General features: G+C 44.8%; 1 protein-coding gene across 1 annotated transcript; it reads right to left on the minus strand.

Annotated features, from left to right (window-relative positions):
* Positions 1-6,198: 6,198 nt before the first annotated feature.
* On the minus strand, positions 6,199-7,415 carry LOC110495019 (zinc finger protein 180). The gene has a single exon (XM_036948762.1). It carries the CDS (start codon positions 7,316-7,318, stop codon positions 6,413-6,415), a length of 906 nt encoding a protein of 301 aa, XP_036804657.1. The 5' UTR covers positions 7,319-7,415; the 3' UTR covers positions 6,199-6,412.
* Positions 7,416-16,417: the final 9,002 nt, after the last annotated feature.

A 16,417-nucleotide genomic window follows, 5' to 3' on the forward strand; every position in this document is an offset into this window, starting at 1 on the left:
TGATTCGCTGCCAGACAAGATTCTGCTGATAGCCAAGAGTAGCAGTGGTAAGGTGTTGGGACTGCTGTTGGGACAGCTTTATGTAGGTCCTAACAGTTTGTGGGCACCGTTTGTCACCGTTATAATGCAATGAATGTATTGTTTAGAGTTGTGTTGTGTAGTGGCTTTGCTGGCATGCCACATTTGTTGTTGTTTTTTTCCACCAAGATGTACATGCTAAAATCGCCAATGGTCCTCCCTCATCTTAAACGGCACCGACAGCCACAATAGTTAATCAAATGCCTGTCCAGCTGATTAGTTCTGGCGCCGTCCCTGCCCACTTACTATCTAGTGACCAGGCTGCCTGGTTGAAATGAACGATTCACTAATCACATATTTGACATTGATGACAAATAATGTGATCAGTCACAAAATACAACGTCTTGAATGTAGCTAGCTAAACAAACGTGCTTGCTAACAACGATAGCTAGCTAGCTAGCCTAGGATGAAGATGAAAACATAGGCAACTTCAACCCACTATAGCTAACGTTAGCTAGATAACATGGCTAGACCGTCTCTAATGTCCTGAAGACTAGCTTTTTGTGTCGACAAAATAATGTGTAATGTACATAGAATCGTTATAGAATGTTTTAAAAGCTTGATCTTACTTTGGACCTGGACTTTGAAATGTTGACTACCGACGATACTAGCAACAACAATAACAGCTATCTAGCGTAACTCCGAACCACCTCCTTTCCCAGAACGACGTCACAGATAGAACAATGAGCCAGATATTTCACCGGAAATATATTAGTGTGAAGCATCCGGTTGGCGTTTCCACTCACTACCAAATATGGTGATGAGAGGATGCCCAGTGGCCGGCAGTGGGAGAAGATCGATTTTGTACGAATTCATGCAAACTTTCACATCGGTGAAATGTTTGATTTCAATACAGTTTTTTGTTCCCAAAACTAGCTGTTAAGACACATTTTTGTAGATTTTACCCTTTGCCAAAGAAAAAAAAAAACGAATTTGTTCCCACTTTTAAAGGACAGGCTGTGGTCCTGAGTTAGTTATAAAACATTTTTTTTGACGAGATCATCTTCTATGGTAGTCTGCCGGAGTCTGCCGGAATAACATCACAGACCTCGTTCTGGTTGAGTGGAGAAGAGGTTGGGGACTGTTGAGTCATTGAAAGTAACTCAAAGTGGACTGTTGGTGATTTGTTGCGTTTCTTCCATCCAGAGGGATCAAGCGCTCCACGTTTCTCGGGACAAGAGCAGTGCATTTCTTTGCTCTCGGGAGCAGGGCGCCAATAGAAAAGTCGGTGTCAAAGCTCAACAAGACAGACAGAGTATTCTCAGACTCGCCATTGCCACCGGGTCTGTGTCTTACCAAACGGCGGGTTTAACAATCACCAGGAATATGTTTACAACACTGATCACCTCTGAGTGGCGCCCTACTCCGTAGAGCAAATCACAACACGTCCGCTTCCTCTGAGCGGAGGATGCACAAAACAACATCTCAACTATTCTCGAAACGTTTACAGATGTAACCATTCCCAGTTAGTCCTTTCCCCGGCCCGACACTGTGTGGTTCGGCCAAAAAAGCAGGAATCCTCTTTCCAAAAAATCTCCACTACACCTGTCACTGCTGTTCCGCCCACTTCATCCTGGTCTGGCTCAACATCAGAGCGCTCAGCCAACTGGTTCCATTTCAAGATCCGTATGAAGAGTTACACGTGCGTTTACTTGGTTTGTATTCAGGAGAGGTAGGTATGTACTCGAGACAAAGGTAGTAAACTGGAGACGAAGGTCTGATCTTTTTGCCATTCTTACGGCCTTCACTTCACTGTCATCGTGAGAATAACTATCTGCGTACTCAAGACAGTCAAGGCTGCGATAGATGCATACACTGCGCAACTGCACTAAATCATTATGTTGCTGCCTACATTCATGTACCCATTGATTCTTGAAGAATATAAATTCCTCACAAGCTTAGATAAACTCTTACCCCGTTAGAACCCAACATATTAAAGCCTGTTTTACTCCAGTGTTGATAAACAAAGTAAATGTAAACCCTAAACACTATATAGCTTCAAAACTATCATGGATGCATGGTCAGTCCTGCATCCATAACTCTGTCTAGGAATGTGAGAGTGGTTACACTCCGCAATTTACAGAAATGGGGGGGGTCGCTTTGTTATGTTTTCTTCTGCTGATTGCCATTTTAAGAATATGATCTCATATCTTCATACATTTTTGTTTGGAAACAATGTTCGGCTCAGATAATACGTGAAGCACCTTGATCAAGGTTCCGCTATTGGAAGAAAGCAACTTCTTCTTTAATTTGTATTGGCGGATCGCAACCATCTGACAGGTGCATGCAGCGCCACCTACAGTACTGGAGTGTGAGACCAGTCATGGCAGGAAGGCAACTTCTTCTTTAATTTGTATTGGCGGATCGCAACCAACTGACAGGTGCATGCAGCGACACCTACAGTACTGGAGTGTGAGACCAGTCATGGCAGGAAAGCAAAACTAAAGGTAAATAAAAAGGTAATTTATGTTACTGCTTTGTTTTGTCATGTTTCTTAGTACAGGGTTTAGGCATCATTCAGGACACTGGTTTGATGCCTAAAGCTGTTTAAATTACGGGTCGCCACCTTCTGGTTCAACGAAGCTACTACACCCACTGCATTCAACTTCACTGGCGTCTCTTCATGTTGGTTAGGTGGTGATATTTTATACAAACCAGTATCCTGAATGATGCCTAAACCCTGTACTAAAAAACATGAAAAAACAAAGCAGTAACATAAATTACCTTTTTATTTACCTTTAGTTTTGCATCCTGTTAGTATAGGTCAACATAACTTAATTAATGACAGTGAATAATCAAATCCATAATTACAGAAAATGCACTGTACACAAAGCTGCATACAGTGTTTCAACTTATGTCAATTATATATAACACACACACACACACTTGGAGTAGGGTTTCACATCATCAGACTATCCCAGACTCCCAGATAGTGTTGTAGTAACTCTAACTTTCCCAAAATTCCCAGGTTTTCCAGAAATCCTGGTTGGAGGATTCCGGATCTCTGGCAAACCTGGGAATTTTGGGAAAGTTAGAGTTACTACAACACTATCTGGGAGTCTGGGATAGTCTGATGATGTGCGTTGACCCTTTCCACACTGTCTGGGAGTCTGGGATAGTCTGATGATGTGCGTTGACCCTTTCCACACTATCTGGGAGTCTGGGATAGTCTGATGATGTGCGTTGACGCTTTCCACACTATCTGGGAGTCTGGGATAGTCTGATGATGTGCGTTGACCCTTTCCACACTATCTGGGAGTCTGGGATAGTCTGATGATGTGCGTTGACCCTTTCCACACTATCTGGGAGTCTGGGATAGTCTGATGATGTGCGTTGACCCTTTCCACACTATCTGGGAGTCTGGGATAGTCTGATGATGTGCGTTGACCCTTTCCACACTGTCTGGGAGTCTGGGATAGTCTGATGATGTGCGTTGACCCTTTCCACACTGTCTGGGAGTCTGGGATAGTCTGATGATGTGCGTTGACCCTTTCCACACTGTCTGGGAGTCTGGGATAGTCTGATGATGTGCGTTGACCCTTTCCACACTGTCTGGGAGTCTGGGATAGTCTGATGATGTGCGTTGACCCTTTCCACACTGTCTGGGAGTCTGGGATAGTCTGATGATGTGCGTTGACCCTTTCCACACTGTCTGGGAGTCTGGGATAGTCTGATGATGTGCGTTGACCCTTTCCACACTGTCTGGGAGTCTGGGATAGTCTGATGATGTGCGTTGACCCTTTCCACACTGTCTGGGAGTCTGGGATAGTCTGATGATGTGCGTTGACCCTTTCCACACTGTCTGGGAGTCTGGGATAGTCTGATGATGTGCGTTGACCCTTTCCACACTATCTGGGAGTCTGGGATAGTCTGATGATGTGCGTTGACCCTTTCTTTCCACATTGGACATAGGATTTTATAAAGGAGAGTGACCATCATGGGAAGAAGACCCCAGTGGTCCTTGGAACTCTATGGCTTGGGGTGGAGGGGGGTCTGAGAGAGAAGGGTAGCCTGGGGGGAGGGGTGGGGAGAAGGATCTGGAGAGAACCTGGGGGCTGGGTGGAGGACTGGCGGTGGAGGGGGATCTGGGAGAGAAGGATCCGGGGCTGGAGAGAACCTGGGGGCTGGGTGGAGGACTGGCGGTGGAGGGGGATCTGGGAGAGAAGGATCTGGGGCTGGAGTGAACCTGTGTGTGTGTGTGTGTGTGTGTATATATATAGTAAAGATCATGTATAGAATTTCAGGGCAGGTTGTCGTTTATAGAAGATATACACTGAGTATACCAAACATTCGGTTAACCTTCCTGATAGAGTTATTATTGACTCAGAACAGCCTCAGTTAGTTGGGGCATGAACTCTACCAGGTGTTGAAAGCTGTACTGCTGGCCCATTTTGACTCCAAGGCTTCCCACAGTTGTCAACCCGATGTCCTTCGGGTGGTGGACCATTCTTGATACACACGGGAAACGGTTGACCGTGAAAAACCCAGCAGCGTTGCAGTTCTTGACACAAACCAGTGTCTTAAATCTTTTGTCTTGGCCATTCACCCTCTGAATGGCACACACACACACACACACACACGTCTCAAGGCTTCAAAATCCATCTTTGACCTTCCCTTCATCAACAGTGATTGAAGTGGATTTAACAAGTGACATCGATAAGGGATCATAGCTTTCACCTGGATTCTCCTGGTCAGTCGATCTCATGGAAAGAGCAGGTGTTTTTAATGTGTCTGTCCTGAACTTTCTTGCCATTTTCATATAATGTGAGAGGGCAGGTGAGTAAGGTATAATGTGAGAGGTCAGGTGAGTGAGGTATAATGTGAGAGGTCAGGTGAGTGAGGTATAATGTGAGAGGTCAGGTGAGTGAGGTATAATGTGAGAGGTCAGGTGAGTAAGGTATAATGTGAGAGGTCAGGTGAGTAAGGTATAATGTGAGAGGTCAGGTGAGTAAGGTATAATGTGAGAGGTCAGGTGAGTGAGGTATAATGTGAGAGGTCAGGTGAGTGAGGTATAATGTGAGAGGTCAGGTGAGTGAGGTATAATGTGAGAGGTCAGGTGAGTGAGGTATAATGTGAGAGGTCAGGTGAGTGAGGTATAATGTGAGAGGTCAGGTGAGTGAGGTATAATGTGAGAGGTCAGGTGAGTAAGGTATAATGTGAGAGGTCAGGTGAGTAAGGTATAATGTGAGAGGTCAGGTGAGTGAGGTATAATGTGAGAGGTCAGGTGAGTAAGGTATAATGTGAGAGGTCAGGTGAGTGAGGTATAATGTGAGAGGTCAGGTGAGTAAGGTATAATGTGAGAGGTCAGGTGAGTGAGGTATAATGTGAGAGGTCAGGTGAGTGAGGTATAATGTGAGAGGTCAGGTGAGTAAGGTATAATGTGAGAGGGCAGGTGAGTAAGGTATAATGTGAGAGGTCAGGTGAGTGAGGTATAATGTGAGAGGTCAGGTGAGTGAGGTATAATGTGAGAGGTCAGGTGAGTAAGGTATAATGTGAGAGGTCAGGTGAGTGAGGTATAATGTGAGAGGTCAGGTGAGTAAGGTATAATGTGAGAGGTCAGGTGAGTAAGGTATAATGTGAGAGGTCAGGTGAGTAAGGTATAATGTGAGAGGTCAGATGAGTAAGGTATAATGTGAGAGGTCAGGTGAGTAAGGTATAATATGAGCGGTCAGGTGTGTAAGGTATAATGTGAGAGGTCAGGTGAGTAAGGTATAATGTGAGAGGTCAGGTGAGTAAGGTATAATGTGAGAGGTCAGGTGAGTAAGGTATAATGTGAGAAGGTCAGGTGAGTAAGGCTTCATGTATTTACCTGTAAACCAGGTGACTCTCCTGGCAGATGAAATGCCTTCACATCATGGAAACGCCACACGGCTTGACACTGCAACTCTATTACGAAAGTAACACGTTGCTAACTAGTTACTATTTAAATACACATTTCAACTTTGTTGTTGTTACCTTGTTACTGAGTAATGTAATGATATTACTCTAACCCCCTGTGTTACTAATGTGTTTCCCCAACACTGGTGCAATAACATCAATGTGCAAATCAAACGTTCAAGAGGAGAGCGGTTGACTTTCGATAATAGAAGTGTGGTGAAGAAAGTATTGATTTATGGAGATAGAAACTGAATAGATTTCTGGAGGAATAGACACTTTAATTTAAAATGTGACCCTCATGTCATATTTCATAAGCTTTGGTACATTTTTTTATATGACAATGTACATGAGGTTGGAGAAGAAAATAAGAAAAAAAACAACTCAGTCAATATTGGTTAGATGCCCAGCGTGGCAACACCATTATAAAGGTCAGTGTTGGGCAACATCTTCTGATATTTTATGCATTTAAAACTCTTCCCACACTAACAGCAGTGGAAAAGCTTCTCATCTGGTGCATCTTCAGAGTTGTTAAATGCCTGAAACTCTTCCCACACCGAGAGCAGTGGTAAGGCTTCTCTCCGATGTGCGTTAGCTGGTGCCTCTTTAGGTCTGCTGTCTGACTGCAGCTCTTCCCACATTGAGAGCAGTGGTAAGGCTTCTCTCCGGTGTGAGTTCGCTGGTGTCTCGTTAGGTGTGCTGGCCGACTGAAACCCTTCCCACATTGAGAGCAGTTGTAAGGCTTCTCTCCTGTGTGAGTTAGCTGGTGTTTCTTCAGGTGTGCCGTCTGACTGAAGCTCCTCCCACACTGAGAGCAGTGATAAGGCTTCTCCTCTGTGTGAGTTAGCTGGTGTGTCTTTAGAGCTCGTGCCCAACCAAACCGCTTCCCACACTGAGTGCAGTGGTATGGCTTCTCTCCTGTGTGAGTTCGCTGGTGTTGCTTCAGGTCTCCTGCCTGACTGAAGCTCTTTCCACACTGAGAGCAGTGGTACGGCTGCTCTCCTGTGTGAGTTATCTGGTGTTTCTTTAGGAAATATAAACTGGTGAAGTTATCCCCACATTGAGAGCAGTGATAAGGCTTCTCTTCTGTGTGAGTAATCTGGTGTGTCTTCAGAGATCCTGCCCGACCAAAGCTCTTCCCACACTGAGAGCAGTGGTAAGGCTTCTCTCCTGTGTGAGTTCGCTGGTGTGTCTTTAGGTGACCTGCCTGACTGAAGCGCTTATCACACTGAGAGCAGTGGTAAGGCTTCTCTCCCAGGTTTATTATCCTCTGGTGTCGCTTTAGATGTGCTAAATTACTGACGCTAGTCCCACATTGGGAGCAGTGGTAAGGCCTCTCTCCTGTGTGAGTTTTCTGGTGCGTCATTAGTTTGCTTGGTGTCGGAAAGCTCTTCCCACATTGATCACACGGGTAAATCTTCTTTATTCTGTGAGTCTGTTGGTGTGATTTGAGGGGAATTGGACAATTGCCTCTGCAATCTGAGCAGGGGCGGGGCCTACAAGTGTGCCTTCTCAACTCCTCTGGATCATAGAAACTAGTGAAGCAGTCCATGCAGTGGTGATGTTTCTGTCTTGAGTTCCTCCGTCTGTGTTGTTTATGGTTTCCTGATGCTGTGGAACTGGGCTCACTGTCTGAACCTGGGTTGGAGATCTCTCCTGTGGGAATATGGACATACAGTAGCTAGTTAAAAGTCTACACACCTCTTGCATAGTCTACACATTTTGCTGCCTTAAAACAAAAAATATCAAAAGGGAATTACGTTAGATTTTTCCACAACCAATCTACACAACCGACCAAAATATTTATAAAGTTACCAAAGACAAATTATAGAACATTTCAGAAGTCATAAAAAAACAAAGATGTCTTGATTGCGTCACATGTCCTCAAAACCCAGTTAATACTTCCTTGATTACTTCCTGGAACCACCTTTTGGCAGCCATGACAGGTCTCAATTATATTGAAGCAGACTAACTTCACACATCTCTTAGGGCAACATGTATCCATTGTCGGTTTTCCTCTAACTTTAACCTGAGCTTCGCTCCTTTAATATTTATTTTGATCCTGACAAACTATCCTGTCTCTGCCAGTGACAAGCATACCCATAACAGGATCCTGATTCCACAATATTTAAAGATATAGACACAGGTGGGTAAATAAGTTGCACAGTGGGTTAATGGTATACTGCTACTGTAACCAATGTGAAATGGCTAGCTAGTTAGCAGTGGTGCGCGCTAATAGCGTTTCAATCGGGTGACGTCACTCGCTCTGAGACTTGAAGTAGTTGTTCCCCTTGCTCTGCAAGGGCCGCGGCTTTTGTAATGATGCTTCGTGGGTGACTGTTGTCTATGTGTGCAGAGGGTCCCTGGTTCGAGCCCGGGTCGGGGCGAGGGGTCGGGCGAAAGCTAAACTTTTACACGACCACAATCTCTGTCTAGAAGCGGAGCTCACTTTAACAATAATAGTTGTGGGAAGTGAGCTGTCAATAATAGTTGTGGGAAGTGAGCTGTCAATAACAGTTGTGGAATCTCCTGCTGACCTGGATCAGTGATACTATCTACTTCCTCTTCCTCTAGAGAAGACCCGTCCCTGTTCTCTTCTTTGACTGGACTCTCCTCGTCGTTGACTCCGCTCTCCTTCACCTCCTCTTTGAGTGATCTTTCCTCCGTCGCCTCTGTGATGGCTCTCTCCTCCTCTACCTCCTCTTTGACTGCTCTCTCCTCCACCTCCTCTCTGACTGCTCTCTCCTCCACCTCCTCTCTGACTGCTCTCTCCTCCACCTCCTCCTCCACCACCTCCTCTCTGACTGCTCTCTCCTCCTCTTCCTCTTTGACTGCTCTCTCCTCCTCTTCCTCTTTGACTGCTCTCTCCTCCTCTTCCTCTTTGACTGCTCTCTCCTCCACCTCCTCTCTGACTGCTCTCTCCTCCTCTTCCTCTTTGACTGCTCTCTCCTCCACCTCCTCTCTGACTGCTCTCTCCTCCTCTTCCTCTTTGACTGCTCTCTCCTCCTCTTCCTCTTTGACTGCTCTCTCCTCCTCTTCCTCTTTGAATGCTCTCTCCTCCACCTCCTCTCCGACTGCTCTCTCCTCCTCCGCCTCTTTGACAGCCATCTCTTCCTCTAGGACTTCTGGCTCCTCTTTGACAATCACATTGAGTTGCAGTGGTTGACTGCAGTCCTCCAGCTTCACTGAGACCATCTCTGGACCCTGCTGTGAGCTTCTCTGGTCTGGAACACCACAGCCAGAACCTGGTGACTCTGTGGACTTGGGTTCAGACATGGAAGACTAGAGATGGATTCAGAAGAGGAAGAACAACAAGTGAAAGGTGAGCTTCACAAAACAGGGTGAGTTTCACTAGAACAGCTTTTCTAACAAAAAGGGATAGACCATGCATGCAAAATATTTCGGCTTCTAGGATTCTGCTAAGAAAATGTAGCTAGCTAACATTGCTGTGGCGATGACAACGATCGCTAACGTTAGCCATTTGAGCTAACTGGGTTAACTTTAGCTTACTGTTAACTATTTTTTTAGCTTTATTGGGTTAACTGCAGTTTACTGGTTCACCTTTCTCACTGCGGTGGGATGTGATCTAGCTAGATGGCTCAATTACAAGCACAAAGCTAAATTACAAGCACAAAGTTAGTTTAAAGCCGAACCAAAATGTGAATTTGTTTTGTAATCACACTGGACAAATGGCTAACTAAGTAAATGATTTGCTAAATTTGAAGTTAGGTAACTAAGGTTGGCTAGCTAGCTAACACACGGCCTGGCTAACTAGCCATGCTAACTTACTAACGTTAGCTAGTGATCAGTGTTGCCTGATTGAGATGAACAGTTCACACATCACATATCGGACATTGTTGACTTGCTAAAAAAAAAATGTGATCATTCACAATTAGCGTTAGCGTAGGGGTTGAAGATGACAACCTAGCAGTAACCCAGTTAGCGTTAGCGTAGAGGTTGAAGATGACAACCTAGCAGTAGCCTAGTTAGCACCTAGTAGCTAGCTAGCTAACTTTGTTAAACATGTGGCCTAGCTTTTTGTCGAGACATGTTGATTGGGGGTAGGTCGACAAATAATCAGACTACTAAAAACAGTTATAAGTACATAGAATGTTATAAATTATGAAGTTAATTTACATAATGACTTGAGCATGTAGAATAGATGTGTAGTTGTAAACACACTTTGCAAAGTGTGTAACTGACGAGTTGTGAACATGAAAGAATAATCTGTAATTGCATTTGCAAACTTGTAACTTAATATTTGCATCTGTAAACCTGCGCATGTTAATTTGGCATGCTCAGTCTTTTGGCAGTGGTTTAGCGCCCAACCTGGACAAAAAAGATTTATAGATGTGCAAACAGCGTTTTGTAAGCAAGGAGAGCGAGAGAAGGAGCTCTGGGAGGTGGGACAGGTTTCTTTTAACCGATCGGATGAAGTTTCATAGACCAGCCATACTCTACAATGGTTGGTTGGTGACAGCTCACATGGGCCATGTTGTCTGGCGCAACCACCTGTCAATCACGACGTGCGGTACCAGGTTACCACTAAGACTGATTGCACAATGTCCACCTGTTAGCTGTGATGGCGGGTGAGTTTATAGGTCTTTTATGTTACGTTTCCCAGCAAGAAACCAAACATTAACGCTCAAACAGAAGGGGAAACTAACAACAACAACCACCTAAACGAAACAGGTGGGGTTCTAGGAGGGGTTCTGAAAGACACTCATGGAGGTGTCCACTGAAAGTTGACGAGCAACAACAACTGGGACCAAAAAGACACTAAATTTGCCCAAGAGGTAAACAAAATAAAACCCTGAAAGAGCACAGGTGAAACACCTTCTGACAAATGAGATGACAAACCAGCACAGGTGAAACACCTTCTGACTAATGAGATGACAAACCAGCACAGGTGAAACACCTTCTGACTAATGAGATGACAAACCAGCACAGGTGAAACACCTTCTGACTAATGAGATGACAAACCAGCACAGGTGAAAAACCTTCTGACTAATGAGATGACAAACCAGCACAGGTGAAACACCTTCTGACGAATGAGATGACAAACCAGCACAGGTGACAAACCTTCTGACTAACGAGGTGACAAACCAGCACAGGTGTAACACCTTCTGACTAACGAGATGACAAACCAGCACAGGTGTAACACCTTCTGACTAACGAGATGACAAACCAGCACAGGTGTAACACCTTCTGACTAACGAGATGACAAACCAGCACAGGTGTAACACCTTCTGACTAATGAGATGACAAACCAGCACAGGTGAAACACCTTCTGACTAATGAGATGACAAACCAGAACAGGTGAAACACATACTGACTAACGAGGTGAAACCAATTGGTGCGCCTAACGTGGCCAATCACTGGATGATCTACGATCCAGACTATCCTACCAACTGTAATATCTGGTGTGTTACCGAGTCGCGGCTGAACGATCCAGACTATCCTACCAACTGTAATATCTGGTGTGTTACCAAGTCGAGGCTGAACGATCCAGACTATCCTACCAACTGTAATATCTGGTGTGTTACCGAGTCGAGGCTGAACGATCCAGACTATCCTACCAACTGTAATATCTGGTGTGTTACCGAGTCGAGGCTGAACGATCCAGACTATCCTACCAACTGTAATATCTGGTGTGTTACCGAGTCGAGGCTGAACGATCCAGACTATCCTACCAACTGTAATATCTGGTGTGTTACCGAGTCGAGGCTGAACGATCCAGACTATCCTACCAACTGTAATATCTGGTGTGTTACCGAGTCGCGGCTGAACGATCCAGACTATCCTACCAACTGTAATATCTGGTGTGTTACCGAGTCGAGGCTGAACGATCCAGACTATCCTACCAAACCAACTGTAATATCTGGTGTGTTACCGAGTCGAGGCTGAACGATCCAGACTATCCTACCAAACTAACTGTAATATCTGGTGTGTTACCGAGTCGAGGCTGAACGATCCAGACTATCCTGCCAACTAACTGTAATATCTGGTGTGTTACCGAGTCGAGGCTGAACGATCCAGACTATCCTACCAAACTAACTGTAATATCTGGTGTGTTACCGAGTCGAGGCTGAACGATCCAGACTATCCTACCAACTGTACTATCTGGTGTGTTATGGAGTCGAGGCTGAACGATCCAGACTATCCTACCAACTGTACTATCTGGTGTGTTACCGAGTCGAGGCTGAACGATCCAGACTATCCTACCAACTGTAATATCTGGTGTGTTACCGAGTCGCGGCTGAACGATCCAGACTATCCTACCAACTGTAATATCTGGTGTGTTACCGAGTCGAGGCTGAACGATCCAGACTATCCTACCAACTGTACTATCTGGTGTGTTACAGGTCGCGGCTGAACGATCCAGACTATCCTACCAACTGTAATATCTGGTGTGTTACCGAGTCGAGGCTGAACGATCCAGACTATCCTACCAACTGTAATATCTGGTGTGTTACCGAGTCGAGACTGAACGATCCAGACTATCCTACCAATTGTAATATCTGGTGTGTTACCGAGTCGAGGCTGAACGATCCAGACTATCCTACCAACTGTAATATCTGGTGTGTTACCGAGTCGAGGCTGAACGATCCAGACTATCCTACCAACTGTAATATCTGGTGTGTTACCGAGTCCCGGCTGAACGATCCAGACTATCCTACCAACTGTAATATCTGGTGTGTTACCGAGTCGAGGCTGAACGATCCAGACTATCCTACCAAACTAACTGTAATATCTGGTGTGTTACCGAGTCGCGGCTGAACGATCCAGACTATCCTACCAACTAACTGTAATATCTGGTGTGTTACAGAGTCGAGGCTGAACGATCCAGACTATCCTGCCAACTAACTGTAATATCTGGTGTGTTACCGAGTCGAGGCTGAACGCTCCAGACTATCCTACCAAACTAACTGTAATATCTGGTGTGTTACCGAGTCGAGGCAGAACGATCCAGACTATCCTACCAACTGTAATATCTGGTGTGTTATCGAGTCGAGGCTGAACGATCCAGACTATCCTACCAACTGTAATATCTAGTGTGTTACCGAGTCGCGGCTGAACGATCCAGACTATCCTACCAACTGTAATATCTGGTGTGTTACCGAGTCGAGGCTGAACGATCCAGACTATCCTACCAACTGTAATATCTGGTGTGTTACCGAGTCGAGGCTGAACGATCCAGACTTTCCTACCAACTGACTGTAATATCTGGTGTGTTACCGAGTCGAGGCTGAACGATCCAGACTATCCTACCAACTGTAATATCTGGTGTGTTACCGAGTCGAGGCTGAACGATCCAGACTATCCTACCAACTGTAATATCTGGTGTGTTACCGAGTCGAGGCTGAACGATCCAGACTTTCCTACCAACTGACTGTAATATCTGGTGTGTTACCGAGTCGAGGCTGAACGATCCAGACTATCCTACCAACTAACTGTAATATCTGGTGTGTTACCGAGTCGCGGCTGAACGATCCAGACTATCCTACCAACTGTAATATCTGGTGTGTTACCGAGTCGAGGCTGAACGATCCAGACTATCCTACCAACTGTAATATCTGGTGTGTTACCGAGTCGAGGCTGAACGATCCAGACTATCCTACCAACTGTACTATCTGGTGTGTTACCAAGTTGAGGCTAAACGATCCAGACTATCCTACCAACTGTAATATCTGGTGTGTTACCGAGTCGAGGCTGAACGATCCAGACTATCCTACCAACTGTAATATCTGGTGTGTTACCGAGTCGCGGCTGAACGATCCAGACTATCCTACCAACTGTACTATCTGGTGTGTTACCGAGTCGAGGCTGAACGATCCAGACTATCCTACCAACTGTAATATCTGGTGTGTTACCAAGTCGAGGCTGAACGATCCAGACTATCCTACCAACTGTAATATCTGGTGTGTTACCGAGTCGAGGCTGAACGATCCAGACTATCCTACCAACTGTAATATCTGGTGTGTTACCGAGTCGCGACTGAACGATCCAGACTATCCTACCAACTGTACTATCTGCTGTGTTACCGAGTCGAGGCTGAACGATCCAGACTATCCTACCAACTGTAATATCTGGTGTGTTACCGAGTCGCGGCTGAACGATCCAGACTATCCTACCAACTGTACTATCTGGTGTGTTACCGAGTTGCGGCTGAACGATCCAGACTATCCTACCAACTGTAATATCTGGTGTGTTACCGAGTCGAGGCTGAACGATCCAGACTATCCTACCAACTGTACTATCTGGTGTGTTACAGAGTCGCGGCTGAACGATCCAGACTATCCTACCAACTGTACTATCTGGTGTGTTGTCGAGGCTGAACGTTCCAGATTATCCTACCAACTGTACTATCTGGTGTGTTACCGAGTCGAGGCTGAACGATCCAGACTATCCTACCAACTGTAATATCTGGTGTGTTACAGAGTCGCGGCTGAACGATCCAGACTATCCTACCAACTGTACTATCTAGTGATATCTCTACCATGGCATTATTTACAGACCACCTTTACTCTACCACGGCATTATTTACAGACCACCTTTACTCCACCATGGCATTATTTACAGACCACCTTTACTCTACCATGGCATTATTTACAGACCACCTTTACTCCACCATGGCATTATTTAGGTGCATGGCAGTACCATCCATGGTGCATATCCATGGTTCAGAGTATACCATGTTATAAGTCGAAGTACCATAGAAGTACCTTGGTATGAATGAAAGTACCATAGAAGTACCTTGGTATGAATGAAAGTACCATTGTAGTACCATGGTATGAATGAAAGTACCATTGTAGTACCATGGTATGAATGAAAGTACCATTGTAGTACCATGGTATAAGTCGAAGTACCATGGTATGAATGAAAGTACCATTGTAGTACCATGGTATGAATGAAAGTACCATAGAAGTACCTTGGTATGAATGAAAGTACCATAGAAGTACCTTGGTATGAATGAAAGTACCATTGTAGTACCATGGTATGAATTAAAGTACCATTGTAGTGCCATGGTACATTTTTTGTCACCGGGGATATGGCCGATGTTCTCCGCTAGTGCCAATAAGATACTGTTCGCTCAATTAAGTTAACAATTTTGATAACTAAAAGACCGATTGGAGTCTTTTCATTGTCATCCCTTTACAGCAATAGGCATTTGCTTTTCAAACAGTTTTTCCGCGATTGTATTTTTTAAATATTGCGATATGCCCGGCTGGGTCTCTGCTTTTCACTGACAGTCGCAACTTTAACAATGATCTATTTTGGTATTTGAAGCGCGCGCTGCCCAAATCGCGGGCCCTTCAGACGGTCGACAATGTCTTTTTATTTTTTTTAAATAAGCTAATGATCCTCTGTGCCCATATTATGCTTTCTAGTGTAGTAGCCTATTATGAATTATTACTTTATAAACAGGAGTACGCTAATTAGGATATCATTTTCAATTTCCTTATGCCGTTTTAATGTGTCATAAACACAAGCAGTTATCATTTTTCATTGTCAAACAAAGCACTTAACCGCGCACCTATAGGCTACCCGCGGACATTCGTTCAGTCACAATAATTTCAGCATCCAAACCCCAATTTAATGACTGGAAAGAGATTCAAAACTACGTGTGGTGTATTGCAATTCTGGGATTGTCACAAGGCCTACACTTGTAGCCTGAATTGCAGCATCTACTGTTGTCCACGCGCACCTCGTACGCCCACTATATATTTTACCGGGACACTGTACCGGACCGCCCCGCCTGACATTCACCCCTGATTTAACTTCCTAATAAAGCTTCATCTTACCTTGGAACTTGACTTTGAGAAGTTGCTACCGATACTAGCTAGCCACTCTTCTTCGAGGCTTAACGGCGTTTGGTATCCAATAAATGTTGCATTAGCGCCACCTACTAGACTGGAGTATAACTCCCTTATACTTCGCTTAAAACAATTATAATAATCTACAAATACCCTACACTCAAAGTTTAACTGCAGTTATAATTCAAAAATACTACAGTAAAAAATATATATTTTGTACGCAGTATTTGCAGCATACTGTAGTTGTTATACTGCACTTGTTTCCGTAAGGGGTCCTACTTCAGGGCAACAGCCTGAAAGGATGGGACACCACCACGTAACACACCCTGTAACTCTTCTGACGTCACGTCTCACACACCCACATACCTCTACAGCTGCCACCACAACCTCCGTTTTCTGTGACTTACGTTCCATCCCTGGAGTAAAGTTTATAACCATTACTATAAAATGATAAAAATCCAGTCTTACTGAAACACTTGGTCTATCCATCTGTTCTGGTACAGATCTACTACTCACAGATCTACTACTCACACCACCCCTCTCAGGATCCCTCCCTCTGTACTCCACTGCACTGTGTGTGCGTCCTCCTGTACTGTAAGGATATAGGGCCAATGTACCGGTCCTGTTCTGTAGCTGGTTTGGAATGT

The sequence above is a fragment of the Oncorhynchus mykiss genome, chromosome 17, assembly GCF_013265735.2.
Source record: "Oncorhynchus mykiss isolate Arlee chromosome 17, USDA_OmykA_1.1, whole genome shotgun sequence".
Taxonomy (NCBI): Eukaryota; Metazoa; Chordata; class Actinopteri; order Salmoniformes; family Salmonidae; genus Oncorhynchus; species Oncorhynchus mykiss.